The following is an 18219-nucleotide window of genomic DNA, read 5'->3' as shown; positions in this document are numbered from 1 at the left end:
TGGTTCTATATAGAACCATGTTCGTAAGTGAAGAACCTTTTAAAGGTTTAAAGAAATGGTTATATAAATGGTTCTTCTATAGCATCACTCAAAGAAGCACCTGTATTCTTACTGTGTTGTCTTAAGGGTAAGAAATGACCCACCACAGTGTTCAACAGCAGAGGAACCCACCTAAATGATCTTTTTTCCTAGAGTGACCCTAACTAGAGTGACATACTTCCATGAAAGCTGTACCCCATCAGATGGTTAGATAGATTGCCAGGCTGTTTTGGACCATTAGGAAGCATACAGTGTTAAGAGTGTATGCTTCATGTTACATAGATCAAATCATTTTTTACATTAAAATAACACTGGTCTGAGGCTCCAGAGTGGTGCAACAGTCTAAGCTTTGGACTCTGGACTCCGTCTGTGGTCAGGAGACCACAGAGAAGAGAAAAGAGAATCATTGGCCTCACTCTCTTTGGAAAATGGTGACGGACCCTCCCACTCCCCCTGTTGTTCAGTGTTGTAGGTGAATTTGCAGTTTGCATGTTGAGTTGTCCATTGATATTGCTTTAGCAGCAGTCCTTAAAGATGTGGTGGTCCCACAAGTATCTTGTGGAAGTGCATGCTAACCATTACCCTGCCAGTGTTGGAAGTATTTATTGGGAACTGGAAATTTTGGGAATTGTAGGGAAACTACAGCAGTATTTCTGATTTGCACTGTTCACCGCCACATGCAAATGCAAAAGTGTTATTTCAGATTGTTTCAAAACCTTTGCCTTGATTGCAAAGGCTACGTCCACATTAAAAGCCTCACTGCTCATTGTTCTTTAGCGTGAACAAACTTGCACCCTAAAATGACCTGCATGCGTACATCATAGACATCAGACTAAGGCTGCATCCTAATTGGCTCATAAGACTGATAATGCACTGTTTGGGAGTGCTGGTAGGGTTGTTATAGTGTCAGCGGTTTCATGGTCAGTAATTGTGTACCTCACTGTTGACTTTTCCAAAATACTTTTGGAAAACTACTTTTCCCTCTGATCCCATCTAGAACACATGGTTCCCTGATGGTGCCATAGAATGCATTTATTCAGTGTTTTAAGTTCTCTGATGTCAGATCTTATATGGAAAGTGAGCTGCAAAAACAGCTTGTTTTGAGTTCAGTGTTTTCTTGATGTCACAAAAAATGGCATATTCATTTAGCTGATAGTAGCTTGGCCCTGTCCATTCACCTTCGATGTACCGTTGAGTCAAGCTGTTTTTACACCGTGCAAGCTGCTGTCAACACCACCTACAGTATGGGAGCTTGCTGGTTGAGTGCAAAAGTGGGTGCTCTCTGTAGCCAGGGAGGGTCTCTGTAGCCAGGGAGGGTCTGCATATGCGTACTGACTAGTTGGAGGCAGTACGTTAGCTTGCAGGTTTATTTCAGAGGCTATCTTTTCTATAGTTTAAATGCTGGTACCTTCAAACCTGGAACCTTTGTACAGCTCGTGTTCAAAAACAGATAAAATTAGCCTACTTAGAGAACTACTGGATATACCCACTGCTCTCCCATTGGCTGTGAAAGACTCATGTAAAACACAGCGCATTAAAGATGAGAACATTTAAAATTTACATGGCCCCACGAGAACAGTGTTTTTGTGGACACCGAGTGGTCTAAAATACTGCCACTGTGGCTGTGGGGGTCAAGAGTCTGAATCCTGAGCCATGCCGCTTTGCCAAATTTAGAAAAAATATTTATTTCAACTCATCAGGGACAATCTGGGTCCTCTCAGAGGGAAAATTGTACATATGGCAAAACATCAGTAGCAGTTAATGTATTATAATTTACACTTCAGTATAGCAACACTGACCACAGAGTGTGACGGGGTGGTTTTTGAAAATGGCATTAATTTTTCTCAGATAAAAATCCAACGTAGACCCATAGCTTGTAATACAGGCATGCAGGCGACAGTTTATGCCAAGGCTTATACCTATGACAAGCTCTGGTCGGGGCCACAGGTCTGCATACAGACATGAACAAACCTGTCAAATCTACATAGACAATTTGTTGATCTGGGAGGCTCTGGGTTCACTTGTTTGTCTTTGGCAGCAAGCAAGCACTGATTACATGTAGCAGCTGAGTTATCTTCCAATATCGACCGTGTCATTGACGGTTGCATTGCATGAGCTGTTTCAATTGAGTTAGACGGAACCAGCTGTTGAAGAAGTGCTTGGCTGGATTGTAGAGAACATGCTACTCGGCTCAGTGGAGATGGACATTTCAAGCTCAGGAGGCTCTGTTACCTCAGACAATTATGGTGTTGTGTCATTTGGTGCTTTGTTTATTTGTGCGCTTTATTTTGACCCCTGTGTTGCACAGTGGAAAATAGCCTATTTTTGTACCTCATTATATGATTGTCCCTGGCATGTCCTCCAACGCAGGAACCGTTAGAGACGGGTTGACATCGAAGATGGGTTTTAAAATATCTCAGTCGAATGTGTGGGAAATATTAATTGAGTCTAAATTGTTACCCTTGAGCCAGTATGGATGTCCAGGTCTTGGAAGCGTAGTCACACAGCTGTAGTAAGCACTGAGGTCATTTGTGAGATTTGCAGAGCACAGATATCTACAATAATCAGAGATCAGCTTTCGTTTAATTAATTCATTAGATCTAAGACAATCCACTTACATGTAAATGAGGGAGGTCAGAAGTGACAAAAAAAAAATCATTTTTCAAAACTGCAGTTCAATAAAATTATAATTATGTGTATAATTATCTTAAAAATGATAAAATTATTACCTCGAAATACCGTGTAGGACCTGTAAGACCTGAGCTGTATCTGAAACTGTGCCCTATTCACTATATATATTTGTACAGTACAACATTGTTAGGCTTAGTCTCTGGTACATTGAGTTGAATATAGTAAACTACTTTAGGATTCCGAAAACGTAGTGCCGAATTGTCAGTGCACTGTAACAAACCCATAATGCACCATAATATATAGTGTATAAACAATGTACACTAAATGGACATGAAGTCTGAGCTTTGGGGTCCTCAGAAAGCAGCACTGAAAATCATTTGTCATTTACAGTCATAGGACACATTTGACAGTGAACAATGCACTTGAAATTGTCTTCATTCTGTTCCAAAATGATTCCAGGGGAAAATAATTAGGAATGTCCCAATCGGGTTATTTTGCACTAATGTTCTGAGCTAATGTTTGTGTTTATATAAATAATCCAGCCACACAGTTTAGCTAAGATAAGCTGCTGATTAATCCGTTCAGTAAAATCCCTTTATTTTTAGTATCAGTTTCTATAATGAGACTTTCTGGACTGATTGATTTCATTTAGTAGAGACTTTTCTTAAAATGACTGTTTTATTGTGTTTAATATCTTCTAATTCAGGTCAGTGTAGTGGTACACACGCTGGACTTGTTTATAGTGGGTGAATGTGCTGTGTGTGATTGGGGTTTCTATAGCGTGTGTGTGTGTGTGTGTTAGCATTAGCGTTAGCCTCCACACAGTTCCAAATTTGTTTTTTCAGTGCTGGTTTAAAAACAGAGAAAGGCAAGCGGTTCTCCGGTTCTCCAGCTGGTAAAATTGAACGTTTCAGTGAGAGTTTCCTAAAGGTTCCGATATTATGGTCTGTTTTCATGTTCCACTGTTAAATAGTTAAATTCACACTGCAGACTCTCAACTCTTTTATTTACCTTCTGAGAATGCCCACACTGCTGCTGGCTGGAAATAATGTCCATTTATGGTGCCTTGAGGCCACCAGATGGCGCTCTGAACACCATGGTTCCAACAAAGACCCTAGGATTGGGATTATAATAGTCGATACCCAAACCTTGAAAGCTTGAATCAGCCTAAAATATTCACATCAAGCCCTGAAAAAGTAGAAGACGACTGAACACCGTGGGTCTGAAAGGATGTGGAGCTAAACAAGAAACTCTTGCTGAGAAAGAGCAAACAGACAAAAAATTAGAACACTGACCACATCAAACAAAGCAGGTGCTGCTGTCCTCAGAACAATGGACTTAGCACCCCAGAGTCCAGACTTCAGTATTACTGAATATGTTTTGAATGACTTTGATGCTCCAGCTTCTGAGTGAAAATTCTCTGTGGAAAAATCTCCCTGCAGATTCCTGCAGAAACACTATGAGTGAGTCTCACTGAAGAATAGAAGCTGTAGTAAAGGTAAACACTGGTGAACACTGAACACTAAACCCACACACTAAACCTCCTGATGATATAAGCAGTTGAGTTCTTGGCATAATTTTCTGTTACACGTTCTGGTGCTGAAAAAGAATGTACTTTACTTTACTGTACTGTACAGTATCGTACCGTACTTTACTAACGTTACTGACTTCTTTGAGTGGAAATGAAATAAACAAGAGGCAGTCTCTGACTTCTACACGCTACTGCATGCCATTTCTATTGCAAGTGTACATGATGTGAATTTATTCAGACTCTTTTTTACTGAGAACTAATGCTGACAGTCTTTGTTTTGGCTTTTAGTTGATATTTCATTGTGATGAGCCAGCACTGTATGAAATACTGGAACTAGCTAACCAGTTTTTGTTATTATAACAGATATGAAGACATATAAGTAAGAAAGTAAGGAGGTGAATGAATATTGAATGTAACCATTTTCTGAAATCTCATTATCAGTTAAGCTTGAAAATGGATTTTGGTGATATTTATATTTGTGAATTGCCTTGAAGCACTCTGTGATATTTGACATTAAAAAGCTGTCCTGTGGTAAGCTCTTTCAGTATAATGTCATGTTGGTAAAAAAAAAAAGATTTATTTATCTATCACTACATACAGACATACACTGAACAGCCATAACATTAATATCACCTCCTTGTTTATATCCTTCTTGTCTATTTGATCAGTTCCATATAGAAGCACTTCACGTCATTTTATAGTTATAGTTTATGTTACTCTCTATTCTTCTTATTCCTAGATTTCTGCCACTTATTCAAGATTTTCACCACATAACCTGTATTGACATTCCAGATTCCTGGGTCTGATTGTGTAATTTGAGCTTGTATACAGTATTTCAGACACATGATTTTCACGTAGCAGCAGATTTCTTCCCATAGAAATGAATGAGGTGCAATGGTTTTGGCACCCATCTCATATCACAATGATACCAACCACATGGGGTAATACCCTACTGACCACATGGAGGACCACAGCAACCACTTGACAACCACCAGGGACACCATAGCAACCATCGGGGATTCCACAGCAACTGCCTAGCCAACACCAAGCAACAATGTAGCAACCACTACACAACACAAAAAAGCAACTGCCTGAAATACCATTGCAAAAACCTTGCAACGCTGTAGCATCCATCTGGCAAACATTTAGCAATATCATAGTAACTACCTGGGATACCAGAACAACCACTTAGCAACCCCCTGGAAAACCATAGCAACCACCTAGCAACACAACAGCAACCACTTGGGAAACCATAACAACCAACTAGTAGCACCATAGCAATCACTTAATAACACCACCACAGCAGCTCACTTTGTAAAACCTTGAAATTCACCTGGGACCATGTAGCAACAGCCTAGTGCTCTTATATGGTAAGTGGAGCTGAACAAGGAAGTGGTTTTAATGAAGTGGCTGATAGATGTACATACGGATGGGCTACAGCAGCAAAACAGTTGACCACATTGGGTTTGACTTCTGTCAGCCAAGAACGGGAAGCTTAGGCCGCAGTGGACACAGACTCACCAAAAACCACCAGACAGTCGACAACTGGATAAACACAGCCTGGTCTGATAAGGAACACAGAATTTGGTACCAACAGCATGAATCCATGGACTCAATCCTTGATGTCCACATTCCAAGCTGTCGGAGGAGGTGTGCATCCCTTCATGACCAGTTTACCCATCTTCTAACGGCTATTTCCAGCATGATGATGCATCATGTCACAAAGCAACACTTTCATGAATGTGTCAATGAGGTCAGTGTTCTTCAGTGGAATTCCTAGTCACCAGATCTGTATCTAATAGAACACCTTTGGGATGTGGTGGCACCACAGACTCGTAGCACGAAAGTGCTCCTGAAAAGTCTGCAGGAATTTGCATAACGCACCTACATGACCATGTCTACATGACCCAGAATCTCAAAGAAACCTTTCCAGCATCTTGTGGAAACGATGCCATGAAGAACTGGAAGAGGCTGTTTTAGAAGCAAAGGGACTCTCTACCCAGTGTGAGTAGTAGTGTTCCTAATAAAGTGCTCGGTGGGTCTATATGAGTCATTGCTCTATAGGAGGGGCTGAGTGACAGCCGGCTGCCATTTACTTTGGACCTCCTCTGTGCAAATGATCATCAGAGCTGCTCCCTCTCGAGCCCACGGCTCAATGTGGAAGCACACTGCCTGTTGCCACAGTGGCCTAGAACTAGAACACACATGTTCTCAGCAGGGGAAGAAGTTTCATTTCCTCTGTGGCACCTAAAATAGTAGCATTTAGCAGCAGTTACTTTGCTCCCATTCTGAAAAACACAAGACTAGGCAAACCTAGCTTTGTTGGACCGTAAGCTGTCTACGCTACACTGCACTAGAAATGTCTTCAGCACAGAATGATAAAGACATGCATTATGTGCAGGGTGGCAAATTAACATTCAATCCATCCGCCTGCGGTGTTGTTTACTGGGTTGTTTTTTTCCACCCAAATGTTGGATTGAGCCTGTTGGGTTATTCCCACAATGCTGGGTACTGTAGGTACAGCTGGGTACATTGTGTATACCCCCGCTGCTGAGTTACTGATTATAGCACAGTAACAACCCAGCCAATGGGTCAATAATCAGCATTAATTAACAGCACCTGAGGAAGCTGATTACAACAGAGTCAGTTTAACAGCCTTTCTTCACACAGAGTCACGACTGTAGACTTCGATAAAATGTAGATGGTTTACTGCTTACAGCTTAGTAAAAAACATGTTAGTTTGCTAGAATGTTAGTATTCACTGGGAAATTACTGATATTCACTTAGACAGTTATTTTTGAATAAGATATATTGTTGTTATCTGTCTAATAATATCACTGTATTTAGCTAAAATTAGCCTACCAGTTAAATTCCACATAGCTAGCCTATCTAGCTATTTAACCCACAATCTGGCTTCCTCGCATCCACAGGTGGCTCTATTTCTACATATTTTTTTCCCCAGACTGCGTGAACCTACATTCAAACAAGTAAAATCATACAACGTTCTCGTTGTCTTTTGCTCGGGGCATTAAACTTCTTGGTGTAGTGATACAGTGCTTGTGAAAAGACAGGGCTGTCATGGCGAAACCACCTGTTGGATTATTGTGTTTATTTAAATGTTAGTGTTTTACTGAGTATATTACTGTCCACATAATGAGCTTTTCATTCTAGTTGCCACAGATGTCTAGAACATTTGCACAGAATTGTGTATATGTACTGAATATACACTGAGTTGCGAGTGCACCCCTCTATTCTCACGACCTGCCACTAGAGCCTCTACAGAAATGACAGCAAACTCCTTGAGACTGATGAACTCCAACAGCTGTAATCATATGATTGCTCAAATCAAACAGGAACAATTACATGATGGTAAAAGTGTATCTTTCCTGCCTAGAAAGAATCTGCAGAGTCAATTGGACTGTATTTTTTTGTCTCTCTCACTCTCTCCCCCACTGAAGGCTTATTGAGCCGGTGTTTGCCACTTTTCCAATGGCAGACGAATTGACAGAATAATAACAGAAGTCATACAGGTGTGGAACTGACTGACAGTGCTGTAATAACACGTTTACGTGTGTGTAGAGTCAAAGACAAAAGGCTGAAGTGGCAGAATGTAATTTTGTTTGCTGACATTCACGTCATCAGTTTTAGTGCCTGAGTGCTGATTCTCACCCCCCATTACGGCCTCCTGCCCCGCAGTGGCGTCTCTCTGTGGTGCGTTTTTGTTGATGTTGGGACCAGAGGTGCTCTTTGGCGGAGGCTGGATTCTATTCCTGAATAGCGCTGCCTCCAGGCCTGTCAGGGAGAAGCACAGCGGGAGACAACATAAAGAGCCGGTGATGTACTGTCAGTGTCGGTGCTTCTTTTATTCCTACCTTTGGGGTTGAACTTGAAGGCTGTTACACTTCTCTAGAAACGTGCAAATACTGGAGTTCCCTTTTCCTTTTATGTTTATTTTTATGTAAAACATACAAGCATGTGGACAAAAGTATTGGGACACCTGCTCACCGATGATTTAAAAAAGAGTGTATCCTGCTTTTGTTGGCTTTTTGTTGGATTTTGTTGTCTCTGCTGTCCAGGGAATGCTTTCTGCTACTTTCTTTGCTTTTGGAGCATTGCTGTGAGGATTTGATTGCTTTCAGCGCTCCACCTCATCCCCAACTCCCCACCTAATCGCAGAAAGTATTGGATGGAGCATAAACCATCATTCCACAGAACACAGTTCTTCCACTGTTCCACAGCTCGATGCTGGGGGACATAATACCCCTCTAATACCCAACACCTGCCATTAGGCATGGTGCCAAAAAGTTCATGTTTACCTGCACCAAGGAGTCCTACAGGGACTAGCTGTGTGTGTGTGTGTGCATTTACACATCGGTATCAGCAGTGGGTGCAACTTAATGTAGCTGATGCTGCTTTAACACAGCCATGCCAGTGAAGCGTCTTTGAGGTGAGCTGAGTTGAGCAGAATGTAAGGAATGTTCTGCCGTGACTGTCATACATAAGGGTGCTGTTGAGCATCCTCCAAAACACTTGAGCCGAAGGAGATAATCAGAGGGAAACTTTAGCTTTGTCTGCTCGTCTTCTCGTCTGTAAGTTGGCTTCAGATCTTCTCAGAAATCCTAGCTGTTTCAAGGACAGCAGTGTACATGGTAGAACTTGCAAATGTTTCTGAGTCGTGAGGAGATGAAGAGGAAAACAAACCAAAGAAAGCTGATGAAAGTGAGACGCATGGTTCATCTAAAATCACAGAAGTAAAGGCACTTTCAAAGAACAACATGAAAGCAGTAGCAGCTGACATGACACTCAAAGTGTGTTTCCTCGTTTCCTGTAGACCCAGGCGTCTGCCATTGTGTTCTTGCAGAAAAGCAGAAAGTTGGGAAAGAGCATTCCACGAGCGTCTTTCTTTTTTGTAGTGTCATTTATTTCAGTCAAATAAATCCATCATCATCATTGTGCGCCACAAAACAATTTGTGAAATAAATTCACAAAATGAGAAATTCTAGCCATGCCAGTCCACTCACTGATAACTGCTGATCACCCCTACTCCCATTTCATGCAAGAAGTGTTTCCTGATATGCATTCATCTTGCAGTTGGGTGTTATTTTTAGCTTTGTTGATTTGATTTCATGCTTCGTGTCACTGTACTCCTCATGAGTGCCTCCATGTTTGTGCTTGTGTTTCTTTCATTCTCATGCTTCTACGCGTTTCAGGAGTATGCCGTGTAAGTGGGGGCAAGAGAAGGCCACCATCACTTGCCTATCAAACCAAATTAGCTTCATAAGAACAGAAAACTTATTGGAATTGAAAATATCTGTCAGCAATTCAAACTTTACAGAAGAATGCAAAAACCAATTCCAATGGAGGTCAGTGTAAAACGATTTAATTTCAAGGCCATTTGGAGCATTTCTATTGGCCCATTTAACATTCTGGGACATTCTGGCCCAATGTTAAGAACAACAGTTGGCGTTTTGGTGGTGGTGATGGTGGTGGTGGTATTGATGGACAGCACTGTCTGACACAGCAACCCAAAATCTCTCATATCTGTTCAGTTTGGCAAAGATGCAAACCATATAGAGCACTAAGTGACCCCTCAGATCCTGTGAATTGAGGCCATTGCAATCCTGCCAGAGACTTTCAGTCTTAGTCTTTGTGTGGACTTGCACTGACCTTTCCCTCTAAGGCAGGAGTGGGCACTTCCGGTCCTGGAGGGTGGGATTCCTGCACAGTTTTGTGCTTTGCCTGTTCAAGAACACCTGATTTAACTAATCTGTTAATTTCCAGGTTTAATAAGTCTGTTAGAGCAGGGAAATAGGCAAACTGTGCTAATCTCCGGCCCCTGTTATCCACCCCTGTCCTAAGTGGACACCAGGCCTGCATAGCCTAACAGAGCCACTGGTCTCCCTCACTACCCCATTTACACCTGATCACTTCATGCGTCTTGAGTATCAGGATTATATCTGGATAAGGCCGACCCACAAGTGTAAACACACCCTAGCCACATTTAAACCAGATTCAAATCCAGCAGTATGATCGCATCCGTCTCTATAAGATGCATTCCACAACCAAAACCCCTCTCAGTACAACTGAAACTCATTGCTACCTAGAGTTAATCAGTCTAAACAGTCGTTTTCTCATCAGTATGGCCTGCTGAAGCGTTGCCTTTTCACCTAAATTTAGAGAAAATGCACAACAGCATGTAAAATTGTGAATTTTGAGGCAGCGGCCACATGCACTCGCCCACTTGTGGAGAACATGGTGATTCATCTGATCATGTTCAACATCTCTGTGGGGCACTGTCTCCAGTTTTAACATATGATTGTCACTGCAGTTAGAGGTTCCAGCACTGTAGCCCCACTATAATATCCCTCTCTGTGTAGTTGTGGACGGCCTGTTCCTGCTGACAAATGAATGACATCCTGCACTGATGTTTTCAGTCACCAGAGGAGCATTTCTGCCTTACCATACAAGCATCACGATCACTGAATGCGTGGCTTCAACCCGTTTTCAGACTGTTTACTGACGACGTCTAAATAAGGTCATTTTAGTCACAGCTCCTAATGAAACACTGGCAAGTTGGCCAGTGTTTGTGACTGAAGCACCTGGCATTCGTGCCCCAGTAATGACTGCCCTTTCAAAGCCACTGAGATCTTCCCATCTTATCATCCTGTTCCAAAATCAAGGTCAGCTGGTCCTGATCAGCTTTTTGTCTACATGTCAGAGAGCACGGTAGGGTGTGAATTGCTTAATTAGATCATGCACCTGCCCGAGAACATCTGCACTTGTTATTTTTCTCCAATCATTTATTCAGGTTTCTTCTTTAATTTTTCACCCATCTACATGTATGTAGATGTTCATGTATTCTCAGCCTTTACTCTGCCCTCTTGTGGATGAACTCTAATACTACTAATACCAAAATGTTTGCATTATTTTCTAATTTTATATTTTTTTATTACAATTTTTATGATCAGCACGATCATTTGAATCAAGAGAAAGCAAAGAAAGAACTAGAAGATGCAGAATTTTGTAGTACTTGGTAGTGGTGTGTCCCCCTGTTGCTTCAATGACAGCGTGCACTTGAGCTGCATGGTCTCCACAAGTTGGTGTAAAAGCCTCTGATAAACTTGGAGTCATCCGAACAAGAGCGTCAGTGGAGGAGCTAACACAGTTGTTCCCAACCCTGGAGTTGGAGGACCCCCTGCCCTGCACATTTTATGGCGTACTCTGCTTCCAACACTCCTGATCCACCAGATTAGCTAAGCATCGAATTAACAAGCCATTCCTGAGTTGAAAGGGGGGCCTCCAGGACCACAAGTGACCTTTCTGAACAAATGTCTTAACATGGTCAATGTCACATGTTTGCACAGTGATCTAGACATGGACTTCACGTTTCAAGATTTTACTTAGCAACATTTTGTGCTTTTTGAAAACCAAGTTGAAATTAAACAAATTCCAGATTCTCAAACAAGTATGTCATTTTCTGGAGGCCCTTTTCTTGCACCAGGGCCCTTAAGATCCTAGTTACGCCTCTAGATAAGAACAAAGTGATCTGTTAGTTCGTCCCTTTTTGGTGGGACCTCTGATTTGAACTGCAAGTCACAGCGCGAGGCATGCATGGAAAGAAGATACAGGATGAGTGGTCAACTCTATGGCTGTCACCAGCCACACTATAAGAGGGCCCCGGACCAACCCGAGTGGCAACATCTCCAAACTTGTCAGCACAACGGGGTTGACAGCATATAGTCCTGCCCTCTGTGCTGGATCACAAGATCAACAAGGACAAGGCTGTTTGTTCCTCAACCAACCCACCCTCTTCATCCACACCCCCCACTTCTCTCACCCCAACCACATTGATCCGCCTGCCCTAAAGGGCGAGAAAATTGTGAAACGTATTCACAAGACCATCACAGGTGTTTGGAGCCCCGTCTGGAGCCCAGTGTCTCCATATTGCTCCTTTAAACCTTTTCACAGAGAACGCTTTATCTTTCCCCATGGAGTTGGCCACACTTGGGTATGCTCGGACCATAATCCTCTGTATCTTGCTGCTGCTTCGTTGGGGTCAGGCGAGTCCAATTCCATCGCTTGAAGAGCCCTGGTCACTTGGGCCGGCGGACCTATCTCTGCTGGACCAGGATGATAACGTGGATGCTCAGGCATTGCTGGGCCAGTTCCTCTACATGTTAAATTTGACCGAGCAAGGGCCGGCGCCAAGGCCCCGGGCTGCTCGTGTTGAGCCACCAGAGTACATGCTGGAACTGTACAACCACTACGCCAATGACCGCAGCACCATGCCTGAGGCTAATATTGCACGCAGTTTCAAGAACGAAGGTACACTCTATGATTTTCCAAACAGGTATTAATGTCTGTAGAGGCCAAACGGATTCTGTATAGCAGCATATATCCTTAGTGTTCAGGCTTCTATATAGAACAACTGCCTTTACTAAAGAACCTTTAGAGGAAACCTCTTTTATTGTGTGTGTACCAGTGGCATTATATCTTCAGTTAGACTAATACGTGCACCTAAGCCTGCTTTTTAAAACTGGAGGTAGCCTACAAAAACTGCATTATTAATGGTTATGTAAAATTTGTAGTTGCTTCTTTATTGTCCTCGTTTAATGTCACTGAGATTTCTGATGCACTTTCTATTAAACACTTAATGTGTTTGCTTTTGAGTCTGAGTCATTATTGCTTTGAAAGGCCATTTTGTTGTTATAGTGCTTTTTGCATCATTTCAAAGCAATAATTCAATATTTTCTCCTTCACTCTATGCTTCACACGATTTTGCATGGGATGATCAAAGAGCATAAGAGCACTTAACTGTTATTTACATAATTATTATGTTGTTTTACCGTAATTGCACACCACACCACCTGGGACATTTTTTCATCGTCTAGAAATACTGTTGATATTTGATTTACAGACTCCTCCCCCCCTGGTGTGACAAGCAGAGGTGTGAGGACATACCCACTAATGTTCAACATCTCCGTCCCACGTCACGAACGCGTCACTGCAGCCGAGCTCCGCCTCTACATGCTGGTCCATCGAGATCCTGGGCGCTACGGTGTCGACTGGAAGGTCACCGTTTTCGAGATGCAGGGGGAAGGTGCTTCTCCACTTGGGGATGGCGGGAAAAGTGACAACGGTCTGATTGGAATGCAGGAGATAGCGTCAGGGCATGGCCAACGCAAAGACAGCGGATGGGAGGTGTTCGTTCTGACAAGTGCTGTTCTGCGCTGGAGAAAACTGGAAGGCACAAGCCATTGGCTGGAGCTCCACGTTGAAAGCCTGACCAATGATGCCACTGAGGGCCAGTTATGGGACAAAGATGAGGGGGATGGAGCTAGTTTGATTGGCCTGGACATTGATACAAGCCCAGAAGGAAAGCATGAACCAGTGCTGATTGTCTTCTCGGATAAAGAGGATGAAAATCAGCTTAAAAACAATGGGGAACAGCCAGGGAAGATGGAGCAGAAGTTCACAGAAAGACCTGATAATGACCTGCCAAATCCCAATGGGTTGTGGGACCATGAAAAAGACGAAGAGGAGAAGCAACAGGATGAGGCCCTTTACATGCAAATGCGCTCCAACGTTATCTACAACAGTGCCCCCAGAACCCGTCGCAACGCCAAGGGGAACCACTGCAAGAGGACTTCGCTCTATGTGGAATTTAAGGACATAGGCTGGGACTCATGGATTCTGGCCCCACCTGGCTTCGAGGCTTATACCTGCCACGGAGCGTGCTCTTATCCCATGTCTTCACAAGTGACGCCCACCAAGCATGCCATCATCCAAACGCTGGTCAATCTGAAAAGCCCTCAGAAGGCCTCGCAAGCTTGCTGCGTGCCCACCAAGCTGGACCCCATCTCCCTTCTGTATGTGAATGAAAACGGCCATGTTATTTTCCAGCACAAGTACGAGGGGATGGTTGTGGCGGAGTGCGGTTGTAGATAGTTTCAGAAAGTGAAGACGCATGAAATATAACACGAGAACTCTGGTCAAGGGGTAGGATAAGACCAAGTGTACGATGCAGCGACGTTGCCTTTGCGTGATGGTGAACAAGTTATCTAGCAACTCTATGTACAAGTATAAAAAGACATTGTCTGTAGCACAGTAGCATGCTGCTATACAAAGTGTCCAAACAATGTATCCCATCAAGGAATGAATGGTTTGCTAACAGGAGGAGCAAAAGGATATTTAGTTGGATTTCTCTCAGTGTAAATCTGCCACTTGTAAATGTAAGGTGTTTTTTATTGAATAGGAAGCAAGCTAGAACACTTCTAGTTCTATCCCATACCTATTTGTTTTATCAACGTTCCCCAATCTATGGATGAAAGTGACACATTTAAACCAATTTCCTGCCACATATATTTGAAACGTATTGTACATAATATTAATTGAAGTTCAAATACTAGTTGAAATTTTAGTACACCTAAAATTACTACTAACACAATAATTATAGTCAAATTGTGAAAAGTTCTACAAAGATGTGATCTGGATCAAAATCCTCTTTATCTATATTCTACAGCACATCTTAAAGCCATATCATAACATATCTTAAATATAAAAATTGGCACCATGACTACATTTCAGAATCATTTCACACATATTTGCATGTTCTGTCTAAGCTACTATTGCAAGGTTGGACGAGTTGTTTGTAAACATCCTATTCAATTTCATGCCTCTCTTATTGTTGTTTCTACATTTTCAGGACTGGCTACCTAGCAATATCTGTAACACTTGTGCTAACATGCTAAATGCTTATTTGCACAAACAAAAAATTTGAAAAAAAAAAAAACTCCAGACTGTACAATCGAGACAGCATATGAGCTTATCCTAATTCAACCACAAAAAAAAAACAACTGTCCACCCATCCAGCTTCTGGTCAGTGCTGTTGTGGGTCTGGCTCCAACCTGGAATCATTGAGCACAATTGCCTTGTTTAGTCACCTGATAAAAGATATAAAAATAAAACAGATTTTATTGCATAATAAGGAAATAGGATCTAGTGATGGAAGCTACCCTTTCAGATAAGCTAATGCTAGGCCTAACACTGAAACTAGTCCAGGCAGCCCTATATGCTAAAGAAGACTCATTGTTTTTAACAGAATTCTTTTAGCAAACTTTAATAAAATGAATAAGTGAATAGCGTGTCTATGAGTGTGTTAATATTAATCTTTTGACACACCATTTTCTTCACAAATGTGGGCGCTGTACAGTCCTGTTTAATAAAGCATATACTTGCTAAGAAAAGCTACCTAGTTCACAAACTGAGCTTTTAAAACCCCCACAACATTATATATGATTAGACAATACACTCCAATTATTATTTAGCAAATCCAGCAAAGTTTAGCTTACCCTAGAGTCAGAATATTTGTCTGCAAAGAGTTTGGACATTGAGCTGTGAGCATGGTCTTCCACATAGATTAATACAAACCCTTTTCATGTTTAGAGTGAAATAAAAACAACACCTCCAGACATCCTCCAGATGATCAGGATAGCATGTGTCTGGCATTAACGGTCCTTAGTAATGCCTTTACAATATTTATTCATCTAACAATTCAGACTAATATATGGTCACTGAGGTTTTGGGGTTTTTTTGTTGATTGATGCAGTTTTGAGGACATTTACAGCACACCAGTTTCTGTCAAATAAATCAAAGCAGTGTTAATAATTTAAAATATGTTTTATTTCATACTCGTGTAAAAGATCAAATCCTTACTGTAGATCAGATATCATTTCTTTTTGTGTAATCCAGACTACATTACCATGGTTTGATTTTTTTCATTTCTAACCAGCCGAGTTTCAAATAACTACAAAACCACCCAGCTTACATGTCCATGTGGGGTCGGTATGGGTAGTCATATTGGGAAACAAAAAGTTTTGTCCTTGGGTTCCACATTTGCCCCACATATAACATATGAATGCCCACCATGGTCAGTGATGGACCAGGGACCAGGAGGGATTCAAATAGGCCCCATCTGGGTTGTACACTGCATACAGGGCCTGGGTGGGACCCATGTGACATAACTGGATCCCAGTAACAACACATGTAGAAATGCACTCAGAGCCTATACCCACCTGGAACCCACCTAGTTGACTTCCCAGCTATGAGAGCCCCACATGAGCATGTTGGCTGGGTGTAGTCTATTTCAATAGAATTTTTAAAAAGAAACTTGGGTAGTGAACCTAAATAAAACCTAAATTCTTTAGGTTAACCAACCTCCCAACAGTTGCTACCATTTGTGGATAGTGGGCAGATCAATTAGCTGGTTGCAACTGGAGCCATTGAATGTTTTGGTCAAGCTCCACATTCAAAACCTGAGGAAAACCTGAAGAAATCAATGAATCAACCAAAACTAAGGTCACTGGTATCTCCAGAGTTACTGTGGCGTCCTTACTAATTTAAATTAATTTATTTATCTTGATGTTTGAAATGATAGGCTAGTGTTTTTGAGATGTGATGTCTGGAACAGTTTCACAGAGAAATAAAGCTGAAAGAATCCACAAGTTCTGTTCCCTCACCAGTTCCTCTGATTGGGCATAATCTGCCCAGGCTCTCCAGGCTGGTCACTAAGCACCACATGCCATGCGAGCCACTGCCACACTCTCTTCCACACAGTCGTGATAAGGAGGTGTCAGAGCTGGGAAGCTTACAGGCCATCACTCAGGATGAGACCTCACTCCAAGTGGAGTGCAGCTGGGAAAGAGAGCTGTCAGATTCCAGAGCTCCAGCAGTTACGTTTTCACCGGTGCTCACACCTCCGGTTCCTTCCTCTTCAAAATCTTAATCTCTGAACACCACCGGGACTACCTTTCACACTCAGACCTCTCAATGTTCCAAAGTCCAAAGTCACACGACATCCTCCATTGAGTTTCACGCACCAGGACTTGTGCTCTTGAGTAAGGCATTTAATAAGGTGCTATCGCTTGGCTGACCCATTGTTCTGACCCCTTCTTTTCACTCACTGTGGATGTGAGTTGATGGTTGGCATATGCAAAATATAGGCCTGTCTATCAAGTCATTGTTCAAATGGCAAATAAAGACCTTTCATGCTTCATCTAATAGCCAGCTATCATGAATCCTACAACCCAAACCTTTCCAGTCTTTTCCTGCAGTACTACAGAATACCATTTAAAGGGGCACTCAAGCCCAAATCGAAATGAAACCTGTCCTACATTTGCAGCAAACAAGACTACTCGCCTGCTACAGAAAAATCTCCTCGGAGGGACTTAGGGTGAATTAGGATGGATACCTGAAGGCAATCTGTTTGCAGTAGGAGGCCAGAAAGTTAAGCTAGGAAGGGGAATACTGTTTCTGCATTTATTAGCTGCTATGCTAGGATTGCTTTACAACGGTTGGGGGCATCCTCAGTGATCGTATGAGGTACTTATGTAATGCATGCTGGTAAGTTTAGTGATAGAACACTGAAAATGTGCACAAATGTGCTGGGCTACTGAAAATTACATGGCAAAAACACTGATTGCTAGTTCTAAACGTGGTCCAGTTCTCAAACGACTCCCTACCCCGTATATAGTGCACCACATGAGTTGTTCAATTTTGACTCTCGATCTCAAATGGTCCCCTGTTAGCCATAGTGACCAGTGTTTGGGTGCAGGAGCCAAAATTTTGAGACCTATGTAGTGCACCATGCAGGGAGAGAGGTGCTGTTTGAGACTGTGTGAGCTGTTGGGGAAAGGGGACATACAGCACCATTGCTTGGTGCTACTGAGAGTTCCCATACGGACGCCTTAAAACGACTTATACGGTGATGAACTCTGCATAAAAACAGTTCTATACTGTGATATTTTCTGTATTGTGCAGCAAAACAGGCAAAGGTTAATGAAATGGCTGCAGTAAACAAAGATGGCTGGCTGGCTATTTAAATATAAATATCTTAAATTATGTATTAAAACTTTGAATCATATATCATATTTTCACCAGCAATAAGTCACTTTACAGTGATTTTACCACCAGTACGATCCTCAAGTAGTTTATTACTCACATTTGTTTTGAATTTCTCA

The 18219-nt window shown here is 42.1% G+C and overlaps 1 protein-coding gene across 1 annotated transcript; it reads left to right on the top strand.

Moving 5' to 3' along the window:
- Window positions 1-12189: 12189 nt before the first annotated feature.
- On the top strand, window positions 12190-14149 carry LOC140536966 (bone morphogenetic protein 10-like). Its single transcript, XM_072659091.1, has 2 exons — window positions 12190-12526; window positions 13119-14149. The coding sequence occupies exons 1-2, from the start codon at window positions 12190-12192 to the stop codon at window positions 14147-14149; spliced, it is 1368 nt and encodes a 455-aa protein (XP_072515192.1).
- The last annotated feature ends 4070 nt before the right edge of the window (window positions 14150-18219 follow it).

This window comes from Salminus brasiliensis, chromosome 16 (genome assembly GCF_030463535.1).
Source record: "Salminus brasiliensis chromosome 16, fSalBra1.hap2, whole genome shotgun sequence".
Classification (NCBI taxonomy): Eukaryota; Metazoa; Chordata; class Actinopteri; order Characiformes; family Bryconidae; genus Salminus; species Salminus brasiliensis.
The sequence above is the reverse complement of the archived record's forward strand: the minus strand, read 5'-3'. Positions and strand labels throughout refer to the sequence as shown.